The sequence below is a fragment of the Mytilus edulis genome, chromosome 4 (assembly GCF_963676685.1).
Source record: "Mytilus edulis chromosome 4, xbMytEdul2.2, whole genome shotgun sequence".
NCBI lineage: Eukaryota > Metazoa > Mollusca > Bivalvia > Mytilida > Mytilidae > Mytilus > Mytilus edulis.
In genome coordinates, this window is record NC_092347.1 from 83591251 (window position 1) to 83614242 (window position 22992).

A 22992-nucleotide genomic window follows, 5' to 3' on the forward strand; every position below is an offset into this window, starting at 1 on the left:
GAGCTTTGTTGACCCCTAGTCATGGTATATTGAATCCCCTACAATAGATCTCTAATTTAAAAAAAAAATCGCTATTCTCACTCCTTTACATAGTAGTAATACCTCCAAAATTTTACTTAGCCCTGGTATTTTGACCCCCTTCCCTGTTTTTACCATGGGAAATTTAACTCTCTTTATATGTTCCTATTTCAAAAAAGCATTCAAGGTACATGGCCTAGTCATAATGCAGGATATATCCAACCAACTTTGCATCCATCTTTAACGCACACCATTTCCCAAAAGCCAATTTATTTCTAGAAAATTGAACAAAAAGCCAGTGTCATCATGAATTTTCTAAGTTTTATCATCTCTTTTCACATAAAAACAAGCATAAGTAATTTATATTTTGATTGAAGTCGTGCCAGGTTCCAGCTGGTCTAGCTATAGCTATTATACTCTCTGATACTTTGTTGTCTGGTTGTGGAATACTGTAAGTTTTATCCCAGTTAAAGTAAGTCATAGGGGATCCATCTTCAAATGTCCAAGCCAGATTTCCACTAATACTATTGGTTCCCTGTATACATATGTGTAACCCTGAACCATATTGTGCTACTGTAAAAGAGTTAAACCACCATATTTAAATGCAGAAATTAAATTGTAAGGTAATATAAACCAAACATTGTCAATAGAAGTGTTCTAAAAATAAATTCTTGAAAATTTCTTATCCATTTTCTGAACATGCCTAAATTTTTTGCCACCTAATGTTAAGCAACCATCAATCAACCAATCCATCCAAAACTAGTTACTTTGGATTCATTATTCGTGGAATATCATTTTTTGTGGATTCTGGGGTACAGGTATTAAACCCATGATTTTTGATGCAGCATTGTTAAAATCTACAAAAACATAATTTTACTTCAATCTAAGAAAATAAATATACATGAACTTTAATGAATCCACCATACTTGCATTATGTACATTTGTCAAGATCGTAATCGCACTATGTACAAATATCAGTTATAAATTTCACAGTTACAATCAAAGATAAGCCATTTAATGTAGACCTACCAAAATCAGTAACTTCCAGTACATAGCTATTCTTCTCTGCAGAATCAATCCTTACTAGTTCCAGTCCATCAGAGAAACATGTTGGTTTAACTATACCATTGTAATTCATTTGGACTGTATCATGTATTTTATAACATAAATCTAAATATCTGTTGTACGTTAGACCGTTTGATGATGGACATCTTCCAGAAGCTGTCGAAATATATATAGATTCAATATTAATTTTCCAAGTGAATTAAGTGATGGAAGTTAATTGTTTTGCCATGATTTCCTGTTAGCATCTTATGTTATTGTTAGTAGATTACCAATATGTATATTTTAGTCTAATTTAGAACCAAATACAGCAAGTTAGTAAGTAAATAGTATTTTTATAGTGTCACAAATTGTGACACTATAAAAATACTATTTACTTATGAATAAACAGTAAGCCATGACATGCACTACCATACATGTGAACCTCTGACGGGAGTACAATAATCCCGTTTTCAGGTGTTTCCTCCCGTCCTCCCGTTTAAGAGAAAAAAATCCTGTTTATTAAATAATTCATGAGTGAAAATTTTCGGACGCCATATTTGATCATTTCTTACTAACGCACCTGTGTTAAATTTTACCTGTAAATCAAAGAAGATGTATAATTATATGGCTTCACTTATTAGCTTGGGTGTCAAACATACTGGTAATCAACGATGTTTACCTCTGGCTTACTGCCGTTGTGTAATAAAAACCTTGTGTATTGGAATATTCTTTTGTTACTTCCCTTTGATTTATCCTGTTTTAAGCCCCCATGAATTATTTCGATTCTAATAGGACAAATACAGCATTTTTTTTTTGGGTCCAAGCGCTCTAGGTGAAGGCATTATTTGCCATGCCCATAAATAAACGCACTAAAAAAAGGAGCAAACTGAATAAGTGAATAGCTTTAACTATTTAAAATGACATATTAAGATAGGTTTGGATGAATTTCAATGATAATTTTACTTAAATATGTTATATGTTTACAAAAATGGCTTATATAACACATTTTAGCATCGTTTGTTTACATTTCTTTGTAGTGATTATTTTCGGTTTCACAAGCGTGTATTTTCCTGTAAAATGCTTATATTCTGACGTCAACGTTCTATGACGTCGGGAAGCTCATTCATAAAAAAGCATATGACGTGGGAGTACGATCGGAACAGCCCAAACAATATATTCATATTTTACTACGGGTGTGTACTCAAAGCATTTGAAGGACGTCATGTTAGAATTTGCTTTTAAAAATGTAAATTGTTAATAGAATATGAATGAATAATATTTTAATCAAATAATCATATAAGGATGGTAATTAAATGAATTTAAATGTTTTGGGACAAATAAAAAAATATGAATTTATAAATCATTTTAGGAATCTAGACTTTTTTTCAAGGATTAAATTGAAATTTATATAATAAGTCTGATCTACGAAATTAATTTTGGAATAGACATTGTTCTTCATTCTAAACTGAATAAAACTCTTCACAGTTATACCTCTAACAAGGCCTTCAGTATATTAGATACTCAGTCATTCAGCTATAAATAGCAAAACATTTCACACTATTTGAGTCTTTTTAAAGTTTTCTAAAAATATGACTTTCATAATGCTGAAAGACCATGCAATACTATTGATATTGTTTGTTATTTTTTTTATTAATTTATCATGTTATAAACATACATGTATAGCATATTTCTTTCTTATTTGTCTATACAGTTACCAATTCAATGATAAGGAGATGGAGACATAAATACAAATCTATACACAAAAGGACATAATGATTTATTTGCAAGCAGTGAACAATCAATTATCAAAAACAAAAAACAAATTAAACAAGAAACAGATTCTTCCAAATATATTTTTTTTGATAATGTGATAATTCATTCAAATAGAAAGGCAACAAGGGTACTATAAACATATTACATTTTAATGGAAATTTGATGGGAAAAAAAACCACTTTAAAAGGCAATTTCTACATCATATGGTTACATTTACGACAAAATTTATGTCGATAAAAAACCTCCTGATCTGAGTTTCACAGTCCATCACATGTATGCAGTCTGTCATGTCAGCCATCATTTGATTGGCTGGCAGTTTGATCTTACAGTAACATACAACATAACAAGAATAAAATTAGACTTATATGCTATAAAGAATTAAAACTCAGTAAAAAGGCAGTCAAATATTTTTATAATTTATTAAGAATCACAATTTACAATGGATTTATTATTTTCGTTGGATATCAATATGGGAGGGTAAAGGTTAAACGCAAACAAATTGCAATTTTTGTGTAGGCTTTAATGCAAACTTTGGCATATACCATGACAAATGGTATTGAACACAGCAGTAGTGAATAAACTTAAGTTCAGTATTGAAAATATGCCATTAACTCATAATTTCCTAGTGGGCAAAAATATTGTAACTAGAAAAAAATAATAAAGTACATAGAAATTTGACGTGATTTTAGTATTTAAGTATTCACTCACCATCTTGTGTGTTGTAAAATTTCCAGCCAAATCCAGATTTACTTGGTGACTTGTTCCAGAGTGAATTCGGATGTAGGATGCATTTCTGCTGGTTCTTATTGAAAAAAAAATGACACACATTTAGTATTCTCCATACATTTCTGAAAGCACCAAAAAAGGTTTTCTATTTCAATATAATTTCCTATATTTCCTGTAATTTCATACTTGTTATCAAAGCTTAATTCACTGTTAGCTTTGAGAATTATTTTTGAGTGAACACATAATAAATTTACGTTAGAAATGAACAGTAAGCATATCAGTTTCATAGTATTGTTAGTGGACTGGGTTTTTTTTTGTGAACAGAAGAACTTTTTAAATAATGATACAGGTAAATATTTCCAAATACTTCAACTCAACAAATGTTGTAAAATAGGACATTTTGATTATAATTGGTACAGTTAATGAACTTTTCAAATTAAAAGTCCAGTAAGATTTTAAAATTTTTGTTTATACTTTTCTTCATTTGTTTGCATTGTAAACCTTTGTTGGTAACAGCTGTGAGGTTTCCAAACTTCAACACTAAGACAAAGCTTTGTATAAAATATTGAATCTAGAAATTCTTCTGTCAATGTTTTAAATAATAAATGGTTAACTACTTTCCTGGTGGTAATATTAAAATATATATTAATTAGTAAAGTTGATAATTGGCCGGTCAATATCAATGGAAATTAGAATATGTGTGAAATGATATTGATACTTTCATGGTTGATCTAAATGGCCTTAGAACACCATTAATGTGTAGAGTATTTCTTTAAAAAAGCCAATTGAAATAATACCCACCTGCTCTTTCTCAATAAGATTTTAAAGTGTAGTGAACTACTTTTAGGACAAATCATTTCAAAATTATGAAAAACTTTTCAAAGTCAAAAATAGGATAATCATATTTGAAGGGGTCTTGGTTATAATTTAACAATTTCACTACTTGACCTCTAAGAAAATAAGTGTGTTTACATCCCTCTTCTTGTTATTTATATTGCATGAAATATTAAGAAATAAATGAAGGATGGTTATGAAAAAAATCTGCAGATAATAGATAAAGTGTCCACACTAAGGACCATTTATTTGTAAGAAACTCAAATTAAAAGGGTTACTTGTTAATGGGCTTTTTTTTTGTCAATATTTGCCCCTTTATTTTAAAAGTGTAAAGATACTTATCTTATCTTTTATTGTACATGTAATGATGATTCAGTATACCTCTATCCCTATGAAACCAGCCCTTAGCTGATACTTTAAATACAAGGAATAAGCAAAAAAAAGTTGACTTTTGATTAAGTATTAGGGTATTTTGACTAATATTTCTGTTGATAATGGCTTTATACCGCATGATAATAAGTTGTAAACTTTCATTACCAAGTAAGGGCATATGAGCAAGGTTAGCAAAGTAGGCTGTCAGAGCATATGAGCTAGGTGAGCAGAGTAGGCTGTCAGAGAATATGAGCTAGGTGAGCAAAGTAGGCTGTCAGAGCATATGAGCTAGGTGAGCAAATTGGCTGTCAGAGTCTTTAATTTGTCTAATAATTTTGTCTTACTTGTATAAAGATATTATACCTGTTTTCATCTGTTTCAGCCAGAGATCGTTGAAAATGATTTTATCATAAGAAGATATGTGAAGATAGTGAATGAAGGGGGAGTAATTAAGAGGAAGTTTGTAAGGAAGGCTTTCCAGTTAAGAGACTATAGGTCAGACTTTGTAAAGTTCCTCCGACATCAGAATGAAGAGGACAACTCACATAACATTGTCTTTGTTGACCAGGTGAGAAATAAAATGTTATATTCGATTTGCCTCCAACAATTTCCAATTGACAAAGTCAGTTTTCAACCTTTAACCAAATCATAATCTTTATATATTTTCTTGTGGAGTTTATCCATTCCTCTGTCATCTTTTAAAAAGAAAAGGTGGGAAATGGAATATCCACTCTACTTCAAAAGGTAGCAATAAAGTTAGGGGACCATGACATTCATTTTACTAATTAATGACTGTGGTTAAGTTTTGAATTAAGGGGTAAAAATTTGCTTTAAAATGGCTGTTCTTTTTAAAATTTATCTTATATGTAGAGATTATATTATAAGATCCATGGTAAGAATACTCTAATTTAGTAACACAAAAAGTGAACCTGTTGCCATATCAGGGCTGCCAAGATTTGAGGCTAACACATGTTCATGCTTATTTTAAAGCATTTCCTTTGATCTTTACAATTTTGGCCAAATTTAACGCATTTGCTTCCTGAAAAGTAGGCAGAACTGCATAGGTCTCATTTGAATATTAGATTGTAGTAAAGTCTAGTCATCATTTTGAAACCACTGATTTTTAACCGGATTTTTGTGACAAAAATGTCGGTTATTGATTTGGGGATGTACGGCGGGCGGGCAGGCGGGCGGGCGGCAACCAAATGTTGTCTGTGCATTTACTCATGAACCTTTCCACCAAAGCTTTTAAAATTTTAATATGCTGTTACTGACAACAAAATGAAGGTCAAGTTCAATAATGTCGATTTTGAATTTTACTGTTCAGGAGTTATGGTTCTTGAAAGATTGAAAAATGGCGTTTCCATTCATTATGTTGCATTTACTCATGAACCATTCAACCTAAGATTTTCAAATTTTAATATGTTGATACTGATGACAAAATGGAGGTCAAATTTGATATTGACGATTTTCACTTTCACCGTTCATCAGTTATGGTTCTTGTGATATTGGCAGGACACAAAAAATGTTAATAAATCTGGTTTGCTGTCGTTGTGACAGCCTCTTGTTTTTTTTTCAATCTTAGGTTTTAAAGGGGCACTAGCTGACAAAATCATGGTCACGGATTTGACTCAAATTCTCATATTTTATTTATAACAACGTAAAATATTTTTCCAAACCATCAAAAGTATAAAATAAACAATTTACAAGACATATATAGTCTCAATAAGATGTAGCTTCGTTTCGTGTGAAATTTAGCCAAGATGCCATCTAATTAACTATCAAGTTGACCTAATATGACCATATAAGCGATGTAAACATAAACATGGATATAAATAGATTAAGCAACTCGTGCAATTGGAATTTTACAGGTCTTATATTTTGTATTATAGATTAAAAATTTATGTTTATCTTCGTTTTAACCTTAATGAGAATGATTTTGTGTGGATCGAATCAGTTTATCAAATTATTTACCTTTGTTTCACTTTCAATGTTGACATTCTATCCTTTAAATACCCATACACGAACAATGCATGCTTTATTCTATCTCTTTCTAAGGGGTTAAATTGGAGTTCACATGAATACAGATTTAATGAGGTTGAATTAATCACTTGCAAGTGAATAACTCATTATCAATGTTTATGTGCTTCATTTGACAAAATTGAACCATTTTAGCTGATAAAAGTAAATTATTATTTCACTATTTCACTTTCATTAATGATTGAAGAAAAAAAATCATACTTTTGATTTTTAACCAATTTATTGTGACAAAAATGTCGGTTATTGATTTGGGGATATACGGTTGGCGGCAACCAAATGTTGTCCGTGCATTTACTAATGAACCATTCAACCAAAGCTTTAAAAATTTTTAATGTTGTTACTGACAACAAAATGAAGGTCAAGTTCAATAATGACGATTTTGACTTTTACCGTTCAGGAGTTGTGGTTCTTGAAAGATTGAAAAACGGCATTTCCAGTCGTGTCTGTGCATTTACGCATGAACTATTCAACCAAAGCTTCCCAAATTTTAATATGTTGTTACTAATGACAAAATGGAGGTCAAGTTTAATAATGACGATTTTGAATTTTACCGTTCAGGAGTTATGGTTCTTGAAAGATTGAAAAATGGCTTTTCCAGTCGTGTCTGTGCATTTACTCATTAACTGTTCAATTAAAGCTTTTCAAATTTTAATATGTTGTTACTGATGACAAATTGGAGGTCAAGTTCAATAATGTCGATTTTGAATTTTACCGTTCAGGAGTTATGGTTCTTGAAAGATTGAAAAATGGCGTTTCCATTCATTATGTTGCATTTACTCATGAACCATTCAACCTAAGATTTTCAAATTTTAATATGTTGATACTGATGACAAAATGGAGGTCAAATTTGATATTGACGATTTTCACTTTCACCGTTCATCAGTTATGGTTCTTGTGATATTGGCAGGACACAAATAAATGTTAAAAAATCCGGTTTGCTGTCGTTGTGACCGCCTCTTGTTTATATTTTTGTAGCTAGTGCCCCTTAAAGTTCAATCATGTTACTCGTTAATTATAACATTTTATTCAAATTTGTATTTTTTAGGTTGTGACCCAGCAAGAAACTAGAGAATGGTTACTTAAACAACTACATTGTCATATTTTCCATAATATCATTAAGGTAAAATTACTAAGTATAAATCAAATGTGGCTGTCATTAAACTTTAGGTTAAAGATTGCATAAAAGTTAAAGTTGAGTCAGGTTTAAAGTTAGACTTAAAATAAGTGTGAAATTATTTGTTTTTTAAAAAAGATTGATAATTAGAACGAGGTTCACTGTTTACATATAACTCAGAAAAAATTATTCAGAGAATACTTTATTTTGATTGGTTAGAATGTTACCTGGATACTGGACGCACACATATATTTCTTTGTTTCAGGATTCACGGCATATTTGATATTTATTGCTGGGATTTCGTAGGTATAGGCGAAACACAAAGTTAAAAGTTCAAAGAATGACAAATTTCCTTGCAGGCTTCGTCAAAACCACAAAATTAAATGTCAAAGAACATGAAAGTTTTCCTCAATCCATGAAAATTGGTGCCATTGATAATAAATGAATCGACAGTATACATACATACTGCTTGAAGATCTTTTAACTGTTATTTATGTTCTAATCTATTGAAATTAGTAGACTTTTGACAAAGGTGATTTTATCTTTGACAGATTGGGAAGACATACTATAAGCAAACTAAAGGAATCAGTCAAGGATCAGTAATATCAACCCTCTTGTGTAACATGTACTATGGTGAGATGGAGAGACAGTTTCCTATCTGTGAAGGGGAGGTAATGATGAGGATTGTCGACGATGCATTGTTTGTTACTCCATCAAAGGAGAGAGCTTTCAATTATTATCACAAAATGATAAATGGTAAGTTTTTAAAGACAAGGGCAAAAGTTGTCAAACAAGAGAGAGTTATTTCTATTTCAATAGAATGCATGTCTTTGTATTACTTAAAAATTGGGATTTATTCAGATGGAACTTTTTTTTTTGCAAGGTGTCTGACCTCGAACCATTCAACAAAGTTCCATATATTTAATCAAAAGAGTATTTTTGATTATCCAAAAATTCAAATCTACTAACATTTAAGGAGAATATATGAAAAGGCAACTTTTTTGGTCCCTTGAAATCATACCAAAGGCGCATAGAAACTCTGGGCTTCATCCGTCTTTGGCTCTCACAGCTACATCGCAGGACAAATTCTATAATGTTAGCCATTCAACTTTTTATAAAAGAGTTATACCCCATTGTAAATATTAAATTTCAGTAAAGATTCTAGTGAGTAGTATTGAAAAAAAAAGGAATTATCTGAATAATTTTTGTGAATTCTTCAAAAAAAGTTCATGGATATCATTTAGCCAGAGTAGAAGTCTTCTGTCAACTTAAAGAATATAATTTAATATGAATATGTCTTTTGTAGGAATACCAGATTTTAACTTTTCAATCAACAAAAGTAAGGTCCAAACAAATTTCAATGTTTCTGAGTTCACAGATGGGATAACAGTACTGCAAAATACAGGTATTTCATGTGGTTATTTACAATGAGAAAAACTCACTCACACACATTGAAGTCTTTTTTGACTGCTCAATTTTGAAATAATTTCAAAGAATGCAAATGGAGAGTTTTTAAGGATATAAAGAAGTTCAACTGAAAATTTCTTGAGGAATCAATGGAACAACACAAAGTAGCCAAAGTAGACAAGTTATCTAAAAAATTAAGCTTTACCATATAAAATCCTGCTCTAGAAGTAAGGCTATATTGCAATCATATTGTCTGTTCCTCCCAGATATTATTTGTACCCTGCACAATACGGTGCAGGGAACATAGAAATACTTGGCGTCTGTCTGACCGACCATCTGACTTTGTAAGAGCTCTCAAATGTACAATTCTTGCTAGATTTTTATTTAAACTTATATTATAGGTTTTATAAGCAATGTCTTGTACACCTTAAAAAATCATTGGCAATCAATTACTTTTAGAAAGACCCTTTGAAACAATTAGATTTTTAGCACTATCATTTGTACAATTCTCACAGATTTATATTAAACTTTCATCAATGGTTAATATTAGAGAACTCTTTTTTTTAAACTATTGAAAAACAAGTTCTGATCAAATATTGTTAAAGAGTTATGCCCCTTAGAAATTTACTAATGGAAATCACATTGCATTTCTTTAAAGCCTTCATTTCTCTAAGACATTTTAAAAAGGACAACACGAAAAGTGCTTTTTTAAGTTACTGCCTTTGTACTTAGACAGAAAATATGTGCGACAGGGGAGACATTGGAACTCTGTTCTTTCATTCTTCACACTTTTCTCAGATACATAAACAAGATGCTTTTGTATTTGTCCTGCGAGGAATGAGTTGCAGCTTGTGAGCACTCTTATCCTTGGGAGTATCAGAGGGGGTATGCTTATTAGTCTAAAACTTAAAGAAGCATTTAAGAAATTTGGAACATGATATAGACATATACCAATAAAAAATTATCTTCTGAAAGTTTGTTTTAACAGACAGATTTCTTTTTTCAGAATGGCTGTCTTGGTGTGGCATTTTGTTAAATATGAGAACATTAGAAACTTCACTGAATCTGTCATTCTACTTCAGTTCTTGTAAGTATTTACCATAAGTGAAAAGTTTGATAAACTATTGTTGGCAGTTATACCCAGCATATCATTAGATAGAAGGTGACCTTCCATACCTTTTTTGCAGGTTTGACTGTATTATATCTATTTTAGGTTGAAAACATTATCTTCGTACTAAATAATTTTTTGGAAAATGACGCTTTCAGCGGCATGTTTCTGATACCATTGACCAGAACTACAGGAAGTCGATTATTGCCTCCGACTACCGCACTTGGTTTCATATTTACTATTTTACATACTAACTGGAATCTGCTTGTATAACGCTACACTCAAACAAAGTGTTGTAGTCGGACGTGAACCAGTTTACATACTTTATTTTATTTACATTAAAAATATTGACCTTTCCATAGAAAGGCTTATATAGTCCGTGGTTTTATTTTCCAAAATTTGACTTCCAGAGGGGGTTCGGACTCTGGAAGGTACAATAAGCAAGAAATAAGAGAACGAGTTCAATTTTGCGGCGAGGTGGTTTGTTTACGTTCCGCCATCTTTGTTATTGATATTGTAGAGGGCACTCTCATCATTTTTCAAACTAATAATTTTAACTCATCCATATTAATAAGTTCTTTCTATTCAATATCAAATTAATACTGATAAATATAAAAACTAAACCTTTCATTACAAATTTCTCATTCCTTTTCAATTCATTGGTTGAAATAAACTGGTATCTGCTAGATTGAAACGATACAAACATAGTAAAAAAGACAACCGCAAACCAGCTTAGAATTTGTAAACTACAAAACGTAATCGGTTATTGTTCATTCCGTTTTGGTGTTTCATACTGACTGATATGGTTTGTATTAGCTTAAAACCCTTCAAACATTAATTTGATAGGTATATGAAAGACTGTTTTACAAAAGGATGGAAATGTTTTACTTTCAAAGTCGTATTATAGTGATATCTGTCATGTATGGATTTCGACTCTCACCGGTTCATTTCTTCTTTTACACATGCTTTTTAAACTTCTTGTTTTAACACACAAGTTTCTAAATTGTTTTTTAAGTGACTTAAACTTATTTAAACAATCATGAAGCGTTCTAGCATAATTTACAAGCAGTTTCAGCTTCTGTTGGATGATGGAAAACAGCTAGGTTTTCCCAAGAAAATACCTCAAACGATCGCACAGGATTTGAAATTACTGGAGTTTCATTAGACCTTTTCTAACAGTAACAAAAAGGTTTTACCTAAAATTTCGTGGGGAGAAGGGGTTTCAGACTATGTAGTTGGGGGGGGGGGGCAATAAGGGGTGCGTTTACATGCAAACAATATCTCGATTTTGGCAAAAACAGTTAACAAAAAATGCCAAAATGCTGATAACAGTTAACAAAGTGTGTTGAAAACAGTTAACAGCATTAATTGATCACAGATAACAGTTAAGAACACCTTGAAAAGGGCCATAACAGGTTAACACAATAACTATGTACCAGTGCAAAATATACAAGCCTTTCTACTGAATTTATTTGTACAAAAAAAATCATCCAGTAGTTAATGGATACTGTAGATCTTTCAGGTAATCTTGACCTATTTATTTGTACTAAAAATAAACCAGCCAGTTGTCATCTTCAATTCACACACACACATATATGAATATCAATTATATGCTTATAAGACATGTTGCAATGTTAAACTAATTACGGTATGTGAAAATCAAGACTTGCATAAAAAATATCCCAATATTAGAGACAGTGGCATCATTTTTTCCTCAGAGCTTTCAGCTCTTTGACTATCCACATTTTTTTTTTATTATAAAGTAATTTTTAAGATTTATGAATTTATTTTAGTTCTTGTGGATTCAATGACTTTTGACACATCATACAAAGCAGGTGTCACAATGAAAAGAAAATTATTCAGGTAAATAATAAGTCATGTGATACATACATATTTAAAATAAGTACTGCTTGGTATGATTCCAATTATTAGGTTTAAGTGATAAAAAATAATTCTTTGTTTTAACCTGGTTTTAGACTGGGTTACTTCTATATCAGTGCTCAGCATCTACAATTTATAGATTCTTGATATATGGAGGTACCATTTTAGTCTTGATTTAACAGTAACATTTTTCCAGTTCCTTCTAAATTCTACTTCCCCAATGCAAAAAAAATCACTTTTTAGCTCACCTGGCCCAAAGGACCAAGTGAGCTTTTCTCATCACTTGGCGTCCGGCGTCCGGCGTCGTCCGTCGTCGTCCTGCGTTAACTTTGACAAAAATCTTCTCCTCTGAAACTACTGGGCCAAATTTAACCAAACTTGGCCACAATCATCATTGGGGTATCTAGTTTAAAAAAAGTGTCCGGTGACCCGGCCAACCAACCAAGATGGCCGCCATGGCTAAAAATAGAACATAGGGGTAAAATGCAGTTTTTGGCTTATAACTCAAAAACCAAAGCATTTAGAGCAAATCTGACATGGGGTAATATTGTTCAACAGGTCAAGATCTATCTGCCCTGAGATTTTCAGATGAATCAGACATTTCGTTGTTGGGTTGCTGCCCCTGAAATTGTAATTTTAAGGAAATTTTGCTGTTTTTGGTTATTATCTTGAATATTATTATAGATAGAGATAAACTATAAACAGCAATAATGTTCAGCAAAGTAAGATCTACAAATAAGTCAACATGACCAAAATGGTCAGTTGACCACTTTAGGAGTTATTGCCCTTTATAGTCAATTTTTAACCATTTTTCGTAAATCTTAGTAATCTTTTAGAAAAATCTTCTCCTCTGAAACTACTGGGCCAAATTTAACCAAACTTGGCCATAATCATCATTGGGGTATCTAGTTTAAAAAATGTGTCCGGTGCGCTGCCCAACCAACCAAGATGGCCGCCATGGCTAAAAATAGAACATAGGGGTAAAATGCAGTTTTTGGCTTATAACTCAAAAACCAAAGCATTTAGAGCAAATCTGACAACGGGTAAAATTGTTCATCAGGTCAAGATCTATCTGCCCTGAAATTTTCAGATGAATCAGACATTCTGATGTTGGGTTGCTGCCCCTGAAATGGTAATTTTAAGGAAATTTTGCTCTTTTTGGTTATTATCTTGAATATTATTATAGATAGAGATAAACTGTAAACAGCAATAATGTTCAGCAAAGTAAGACCTACAAATAAGTCAACATGACCAAAATGGTCAGTTGACCACTTTAGGAGTTATTGCCCTTTATAGTCAATTTTTAACCATTTTTCGTAAATCTTAGTAATCTTTTAGAAAAATCTTCTCCTCTGAAACTACTGGGCCAAATTTAACCAAACTTGGCCATAATCATCATTAGGGTATCTAGTTAAAAAAATGTGTCCGGTAACTCGGCCAACAAACCAAGATGGCCGCCATGGCTAAAAATAGAACATGGGGGTAAAATGCAGTTTTTGGCTTATAACTCAAAAACGAAAGCATTAAGAGCAAATCTGACAGGAAGTAAAATTGTTGATCAGGTCACGATCTATCTGCCCTGAAATTTTCAGATGAATTAGACAACCCGTTGTTAGGTTGCTGCCCCTGAATTGGTAATTTTGAGGAAATTTTGCTGTTTTTTTGTTATTATCTTGAATATTATTATAGATAGAGATAAACTGTAAACAGCAATAATGTACAGCAAAGTAAGAACTAAAAATAAGTCAGTATGACCAAAATAGTCAATTGACCCCCTAAGGAGTTATTGCCCTTCATAGTCAATTTTTAACAATTTTCTTAAAATTTGAAGATTTTCAATAACATTTTCCACAGAAAGTACTGTTATAGATAGAGATAATTGTAAGCAGCAAGAATGTTTAGTAAAGTAAGATCTACAAACACATCACCATCACCAAAACACAATTTTGTCATGAATCCATCTGTGTCCATTGTTTAATATTCACATAGACCAAGGTGAGCGACACAGGCTCTTTAGAGCCTCTAGTTTTTAAATGCCATGTGCATACTGTAAACTCAGATATTAGTACAATGTTTTATTTAATGCAAATAATATGCAACTGGGTGAGTATCACAATAAATAGAACTTCTAATCTGATATTGTATCTGTATGCAACTTTTCCTGCAAGACAATAATTTTGCATTTGTGTCCATTCATCAAAAATCACAATAGAAAATGCATGCAATAATTTTTGTAATTACACTATATAAATAAACGTGTCATAGATACCAGGATTGAAATTTTATATTTGCGCCAGACTCTTTATTATAAAGAAGTATATGTCATACTGTTTTGAAATATAGTGTCAGCCTTCATCTGGTTATAATGTACCCAATGGCAATTTGGTCAGTTTTTGGCTCTGGTCCAGTTTTTGACTCTTTGACACAGTCCCAGTTTCCGTTCTCAATTTTAATATTGTACAGAATTATACTTACAGTACTAGTTAATTTATGAATTGCTCAAATTTTACAGCTTGCAGAACAATATCTGTTTCAAATGTTTAGGCATTCTGTAAAAAAAATTAAGTCTACAAGTATTTAAAATTGGAAAAAAAACCAAGGTTGTATGCATAAAATGCTTTGGTAGATCTGGCTTTGTGCCTATATAAGGATACACTGTAAGCTTAATGAAAGCTATATGGTCATTATATATAGACATCAGGAAACCCTTACTTAGATTATTTCACTTTTATTTTAGATCCATTAGATTGAAATGTCATCCATTGTACATAGACAGTCAGGTAATTATAAACTATAGGTTGTGATTTATTGATATTTATTTATGATAAAAATGGAAAAAACAAATATGCTGTAAAAAAAATGAATAAACAAACAGCATTATGCCAAAAATACGCAAATAAAAAAATAAGAAGATGTGATATGATTGCCAATGTGACAAATCATAGGCGGAAACATGGGTGGCCTGGTCCCCCCTTTCTTGGGTAAAATTTGGTTGATTATATAGGTAATCACTGAAGCATGACTGGAGCAGGCCTCCTTTAGGTCAGTCAGCTGCAACCCCCCACCCCCACCCCCTTATGAAAAGATCTGGATCCGCCACTGAAAATATCTTAGGAGAGACCAAATGATGTATATTAAACTATAGGATTCCAAATTGCATACTCCATAGTTAGCTGTAAAAGGCTTTGAAATGACAAATGTAAAACATTTCAAATAGGAAAACTTAGGGTCTGATTTAAGTACAAAACAAGTAAGTCAATAAGATATACAGCAAAGTATAGTCAACACCAAAAACTACAGATAAAAAAACACAATTGCACATATCATTTCCACAGAGATTATTTTACCTTTAGATCTCTGGTTATTGCCTTTCAAAGTTTTGCATAGTTTTTTTATCAATTTATTCCACATCTGCACTAAACTATCAAAATTATATACAAGCAATACATATATCTGTGTCAACAGTTAATATTTTATTCGTCAATGTATTTTCTATTTTAGTTGAATTCCTTAAATATAGTGATAGTAAATATCTATAAGATACTGTTGCTGTCAGCCTTCAAGTTTACACAGTACACAAAACATTTAGCAAAAAAGGAGAACTATTATTTCTTAGAAGGTAAGCTTTTAAAATTGTGGATAACTTCAGCTATCGGTATGTTTGCCTCTGAGAAATCCTCTCTATTGCATGCTGTCCTTACAATTGTACTTATATACTTGATATCACACTCTTGTGTATGAAAAATATGCTATTATCATCTCGAAAAGAAGTGAGAGTTTGTTTAATCAACAAGTATATATAAAGGTGTACTAGTAGTTACACCAAGTATATTCCATAAAAGTGCTGTACCTTATTTAATTAGAACTTATGTAAATCACAGCAGATTTATATGGTTAAATAATTATTCCATACTAGACACAACTATGTATTAATGAGTCTTAACTGATTGAAGTCTTGATACTTTTAAAACATGTAAATGTTTCAGTATTGAAACAGGATAATTAATAATGATATAGGAAGGCTTTGGATATTTAAAAGAGCAGAATATTATTAGTTACATAGTGTGCTAGTGACCTAATACAGTATATATGGTGTCAGTTAATCCATATGGGGTGAGAGCGAAGCTCGAATCCCCATATGGAATTTACTGACCCCATATATACCATATTACGTCACTAGCACACTATGTAACAAATTTATCTTACCGACTATCTTAACGTGTGAAATTAAGACTAGTGATTCTCAAAATGAGCAAGTCTTCAATACTGTTAGCAAATACTTCCATTGATCCTACAAAAACAGATGCCAACAATAACGACTTGTAAGGTTTAAATGTGATTTATTTCAATCTTAATCATCAATTTCTTCGTCTGTTGGAACTTTTAAGATTTTTTCTCTGTACCGTTTTGTTTTTTATAAAGGGACATAAAACCATTACTAACTGTGTATGAAATAAGCCCTGCCCCCTTCTTACCTAATAAGGAATATAAAGGGACGTAACTCCACTTCTAACCGTGTATGAGATAAGCCCCGCCTCCCTACTAACCTAATATCAAATATACAGGGTTTGCACTCGGACGCTTTTAACCAATCATATCCCTGGAAATGTATAGGAGGTAAGATAAATGAGGATACTACTGCTGTTGTATTGGAAATATCAATATTCATTAAAAATGGAAAGCTTAAGGAAAATATAACATTATATACACATGATACAGTAATACATGATTCATTCATAAATAACTCGAAAGAAAGGCCTATGTGATATTGTCTTTGCCTTTCCGAAGGTTGTAGGTTGGAACCCCAGCCTTGGTCAAACTAATGACTTAAAATTGGTATTTTTCTACTGCTTTGCTAACAGTATAAAGGAGTTAAAGCAAAGACAAGTTGGCTAAAGGTCAGAATAATGTGTCCCAGTAAGGTCACATGACTCCTAGGGAATGATACCTTGTGAATTAGAACATGTTATTAATATTACAATAACATCTTCTCGTCCTGAAGATGTATTTGATTTTCAATTAGGAATTTAACAATCATCCAACATCATCTACAGAAAAGTATTTTCATGATAAAATACTAGTTAAAAAATTCATTTAACCTGAACCTCAAAAATGCATTCAGGTATATAAGGAGTAAGTGCAAAGACTAGCTTGTTGGCACATGTTCAGTATTATGATTCCCAGGAAGGTAACATGACTACTTTGGTCTGATACCTTGTGAACAAGCACATGCTATTTATATAGCATTAACATCTTCTCGTCCTGAAAAAAAACCTCAACATCTTAATCACAAAACTGTTGATAGTATCTTTTTTCATGTTACAGATGTAATTACAGAACTGGGGCATTACTTTTATTCAGTATACAATTCTGCAGTAAAACATAAGGTCAGTATCTAGGTCAGTTTTTGTATGTCTATTCTATATACTGTTTGTCTTAAAAGTACATGGTCAGTGAGATGTACATCTGCTGAGTATAAAATTTGAATGTTTAATAACAAGTTTGCCTGAGCATTTTTAGTTGGTTTTTAGCTGTGAAAAGTGCATTATCTCAATGTTAGTGGTATTGATATGTTAGTTTGCATATTTGAATGGTTTGACACTAGTAATTTTTTGGGCCCTTTATAGCTTGCTGTTCCGTGTGAACCAATACTCTGTGTTGAAGACTGTACTTCGACCTATAATGGTTTACTTTTATCAATTGTCACATTGATAGAGAGTTGTCCCACTGGCACTCATACCACATTTTCTTGTATCTATTTATGATGTTTTATGTAATCATCAGTGTGTTGCATTTATTGTCGAGCCTTCGACTTTAGTCGAAAAAGCGAGACTAAGCGATCCTTCATTCCGGCGGCGGCGGCGGCGTCCACAAATATTCACTCTGTAGTTAAAGTTTTTAAAATTTTAATAACTTCCTTAAACTATCCTCGATTTCTACCAAACATGGACAGAAGCTTGTTTATGATCATAAGATAGTATCCAGAAGTAAATTTTGTAAAAATAAAATTCCATTTTTTCTGTATTTTACTTTTAAATGGACTTAGATTTTCTCCCAGGAAACAACACATTCACTCTGTGGTTAAACTTTTTAAAATTTAAATAACTTTCTTATACTATTTTGGATTTGTACCAAACTTGGACAGAAGCTTGTTAATGATCAAAAGCTAGTATCTAGAAGGAAATTTTGTAAAAATGAAATTCCATTTTTTTCGTATTTTACTTTTAAATGGACTTAGATTTTCTGCCAGGAAACAACACATTCACTCTGTAGTTAAGCTTTTTAAAATTTAGCTTTCTTATACTATTTTGGATTTGTACCAAACTTGGACAGAAGCTTGTTTATGATCAAAAGCTAGTATCTAGAAGGAAATTTAGTTTTCTTCCAGTTGACATTACATTTAGTCTGCAGTTAAAAGTTTTTAAACAGTATTAGATTCATAAACTATCCTGGATTTTTACCAAACTTGGACAGAAGCTTCTTACAATTTAAAAATAATATCAACAGGAATATTTTGTTGATTTATTTCCTCATTTTTGTTGAGCCTGCGATTAACAGAAAGAGTAGGCGAGACACTGGGTTCCGCGGAACCCTTACAAATTTTATTATAATAGTTTTGACCAGAATATGAGATCCCATATTCACATTCACATTATAATAGCTTATTTCGTAGATCACTTACAAGTTATAACAATTTTTTTAATAAGCCATATAATGAAGATAGCATATAATTCTTAATTAAGGGTTACCAGGGACTTATCTTGTTTGGTTGCAGTGATATTGTTTGGCTCAAATAACAGCCGAAATTCGGCCTTTTCCCCTAGAGAAAATTCCCAATTACTGAAAAAAATGGCTTAAAATTCCTCCCAAAAAGTTTTACATTTTCCCCAAACAGTGATGGCATTGGTAGTAATGTTTGTAAATATCGTATTCATGTTATCATTTTGATATTAGAAAGCACTTTTGAGATCCGGTTTTCTGATCAGAATCATCATGGTGTTTGTAACGAATCCATGATATCTCGGCCTATAACAAAATCGGACTATAACAAAATCGGACTATAACAAACTCGGCCTCCCAAAATCGGACTATAACAAACTCGGACTATACCAAACTCGGACTACTAGAAGAATATAAGTATAATGTTGGTTGTTGTTGTTATTGGAAATTTATTTTCAATTCTTAATTTAAAATGAATTTTTATATTCAATTTATTAAATAATTTATTTTTGAACATTTTTGAAGGGGATAAAAAAATACGTTAACAAGATATATTTAAAAAGAAAAACACAAAAAAAAATCATATTTTACACCATTCGCATATAACACGATTTTCTCAAGGAATATTTATATAACGGCCAACTTCAATATTTGACTTTAATGTTCCACTATGTAACTTTGTTAACAGATTAAAATTATTGCTATAAGACAATTACTCAGGTTAATCTATCTTTGTCATAAACTTAATATTAAGATGTCTTACCTTTTTTGTATATTCATACCCATCACTGCTCACCAACTTAAAACGACCACGCTGGGAACCTTGGTCAACCAATGTGAAGGTTATTGGTATGTCTGGCAGAATGGTGTCTGGTAGGTCTGGCTCAAGTAAGGAACTACAAATAAATTTCTAATTAGATATCAAGTACATAAATTAATTGATAAATAGTTTATTCGAGTGCAACCTGGAAATTATACTCGTTTGAATGGTTCTACATTGTCTTATCGGGGCCTTTTATAGCTGAATATGCGGTATGGGCTTTGCTCATTGTTGAAGGCCGTACGGTGACCTATAGTTGTTAATGTTTGTGTCATTTTGGTCTTTTGTGGATAGTTGTCTCATTTGCAATCATACCATATCTTCTTTTTTTATATATGATCATTACAAATATTAACCCATATAGATAGAAAGATTGACCCATTACAGACATAGTCAGTACATTGATTTTTTATATCACACAATTATAATAGACAATAATTAAACTTTAACTTATTGTTATACTTTTTTTCAACCTATATATAATAACTTTAATAATACATTAAATTTACTTACTCTTCTAATATTTCTGGCTGATCTTCTATTGGTCGACGTGTCACGTCAAAACTTGCTGTGAGGTTTGGTTCGGTATCTGGCATGGTTTGGTCTGGAGCAACTGTTGTGTCTGTCTCAGTTGTTTGGTCTAGAGCAAGTGTTGGTTCTACCTCAGTTGGTTGGTCTGGTTCACGGCTGATAGTGAAGGTTCTGTTGAGGTTGTTGGTAGAATTTGCTGCGGAGATGACAGACAGGTTGAAGGTACCGTAGTCTGGTATAGGTTGGTCGGAGACATCTGTTATAACTGTAGAATTTACTGGACCACTGAAAAAGGATAATAAGTTATTAAAGATTTATATATTTAACAGATACAAGTTCATTAATGCATTAAAACGAATACCAACATTACTTATACAGTAACATATAGTTGAACACCCTGCACCATTGATCTCTGGTTTGATGTTTGGTCATTGGCAATTATACAACATTTTCATATGTTTCAAGATTTTATTAAATGTAACGCCAAGTTTGTTTTAATTTAACATGTATCAACTTTAAAATTTCAACATAAACACACTATTACAATTGTATTATACATAAAGAGTGCCTACCTGGTGGTTTCTTCTTCTTTATCATTGCACTTGGTACAGATGAAATTAACGGTCTCTTCACTTTGCATCATAGAGCGATACTCTTTCATTGTAATACCTGAAATGTTACAACATAATTTTAATACCAGAAGTCACTTATACAACTAAAAATTATTTATAATGTAAACCAAAGCTTCTTTTTTAAAAGTTTTGAAAACATTTATACTTTAATGTTTAATGTTTTTGTCATGTTGGTCTTTTGTGGATAGTTGTCTCATTGGCAATCATACCACATCTTCTTAAATATAAAAAGCCTGTTTATATAGGAAGCTAATACAAAGAAAAAGTATCTTACTGAATACAATTTTGATTTCCTTATTTTAAAAGAACTATCAAGCAAGATTTTTAATCCATAGTGATACAACTAAAAATTATTTTTAATGGAAACCAAAGTTCTTTTTTTAAAAGTTTTTAAAACATATATACTTTAAAAATACTTCAAGTATAGTCGTTGAAATATGTTATACACACACATGTACAAATACGATAAGTTTTGTAGTATAAAAAAAAATGGGTTCATATAGGAAGCTAATACAAAGAAGAAGTATCTTACTGAATACAATTTTAATTTCCTTATTTAAAAAGAACTTTCAAGCAAGATATTTTTATCTATAGCAAATAAAACGTTTATGAGTAACAATTATGAACAAGAATAATATATAGAAACACTTACCAGTATTGCAAACTCTGTGTTGCCACAAACTACAGGAATCACACTGTAAGGCATGTTGCTTTGTTGTAACTTTTCTAGAACACTCGACGCAGTGGTCGGTACCCATGTTGAAAATGATACTGGATTTTTTTTTCATGTTATTTTATAGAAGTATTTGGTAAGATCAAAGAAATCTTTGTTGTTTTTTCAATTTTACTCCAAATCTATTTTTGGATACATGTATAATAAATGTTTGCCTCGGCTTGCCTTTCTAAAAACATTGTATCTGTTTGATGTGACCATTTGAATATAATTGCTTTTCAATTGCTGAATCCATTTACAGATTAGTGAAATTGTTAAGAAGCCATTCACTGTCAATCAAATGTGTCTTTGTTTATTTACTAATCATAAACACCAAGGATTAAACACAATAAAAACACGAACACACGCCAATCATTAAAATTTCTTTTGTCAATAAACATCATAAATCACAATAATATTTCAAGTATAAGTTAATTACCCTCATTTAAACATATCTAATTCAACTGATGTAACAAATATTAATCATTTCTATATACGATCTTTTTTTTTCATAAATATTCATTATAATCTCATAAATTTGTATATAATTTTAATATATTATAAGATTTTTTTATTACAGTAAAAAAAAACAATCTTCTAATCGTAGTCCGAGTTGGTTCAATATATTTCTGCATATGAATAATGGTAGGCCGAGTTTGTTATAGTCCGAGTTAGTTATAGTCCGATTTTGTTATAGTCCGACTTTGTTTTAGTCCGAGTTATCCAGCAGCGTTTGTAACACATGTAGTTTTCAATGCATTGTAAGTATGTACCATCATTGCTTCTGTTTCTTTCCCCTCTCCGAAAGTATCTTTCAGGTTGAAAATGTCAGACAACCAAAATATACATGAAAAAACAGTGCAAAAAGACAGCAAAGGTCAGGAAAAAATCAACGATGTGTTCAGAATAAAATATACAAATTTCCCAATTTCAATAGAAAATATGCATTTTTCCCAATAAAAAACGGTTGAGGTAGTTTTGAAAAAAGACAACAGTATCACTGGGTTGTTGTTTGCATCTTGTATTTATATAATTGTTAGACACCTCATGGATTCTTTCATATACTAAGACAATTTATTTTATTTGGTCTTTAAAAAAAACTAATGTAAGAAAAGTATGGGAAACCTTCATCTTGGGGCAAACAAAAATATTTTCAGTTAATAAATTTTCTTTATTTATAACACGGATTTGTTCTGAAAGTTAATGTTCTGAAGTCTGTTTCTTGAAAATGTTACTATTGTTGCTTATGAGGAAAACTAA

At 31.4% G+C, this 22992-nt stretch overlaps 2 protein-coding genes and 1 long non-coding RNA gene across 5 annotated transcripts in view; 1 reads left to right on the forward strand and 2 right to left on the reverse strand.

Moving 5' to 3' along the window:
- The window catches only part of LOC139520808 (uncharacterized), an 87403-nt gene that overhangs the window by 52045 nt on the left and 12366 nt on the right, over positions 1–22992 (forward strand). For both annotated transcript variants that reach the window (XM_071313768.1, XM_071313769.1), the window contains exons 21-29: positions 5150–5335; positions 7853–7927; positions 8473–8677; positions 9228–9326; positions 10335–10415; positions 12230–12299; positions 15055–15097; positions 15819–15936; positions 17643–17704. In XM_071313768.1, the coding sequence (XP_071169869.1) occupies positions 5150–5335; positions 7853–7927; positions 8473–8677; positions 9228–9326; positions 10335–10415; positions 12230–12299; positions 15055–15097; positions 15819–15936; positions 17643–17704 (939 nt within the window). The remainder of the gene's footprint in view (positions 1–5149; positions 5336–7852; positions 7928–8472; positions 8678–9227; positions 9327–10334; positions 10416–12229; positions 12300–15054; positions 15098–15818; positions 15937–17642; positions 17705–22992) is intronic.
- Positions 273–14866, reverse strand: LOC139520809 (uncharacterized). Of its 2 annotated transcripts, XR_011663960.1 has the most exons (4): positions 14793–14866; positions 3544–3637; positions 1048–1239; positions 273–591 (listed from the first exon to the last, which is right to left on the reverse strand). It is a non-coding gene; the product is annotated as an uncharacterized lncRNA (long non-coding RNA). The 2 variants fall into 2 exon arrangements; XR_011663959.1 differs by lacking the exon at positions 14793–14866 and having other exon boundaries at positions 3544–3926.
- Positions 18672–21998, reverse strand: LOC139518615 (uncharacterized). The gene is made up of 5 exons (XM_071310089.1): positions 21673–21998; positions 20961–21057; positions 20371–20673; positions 19801–19933; positions 18672–18722 (listed from the first exon to the last, which is right to left on the reverse strand). Exons 1-5 carry the CDS (start codon positions 21806–21808, stop codon positions 18672–18674), a joined length of 720 nt encoding a protein of 239 aa, XP_071166190.1. The 5' UTR covers positions 21809–21998.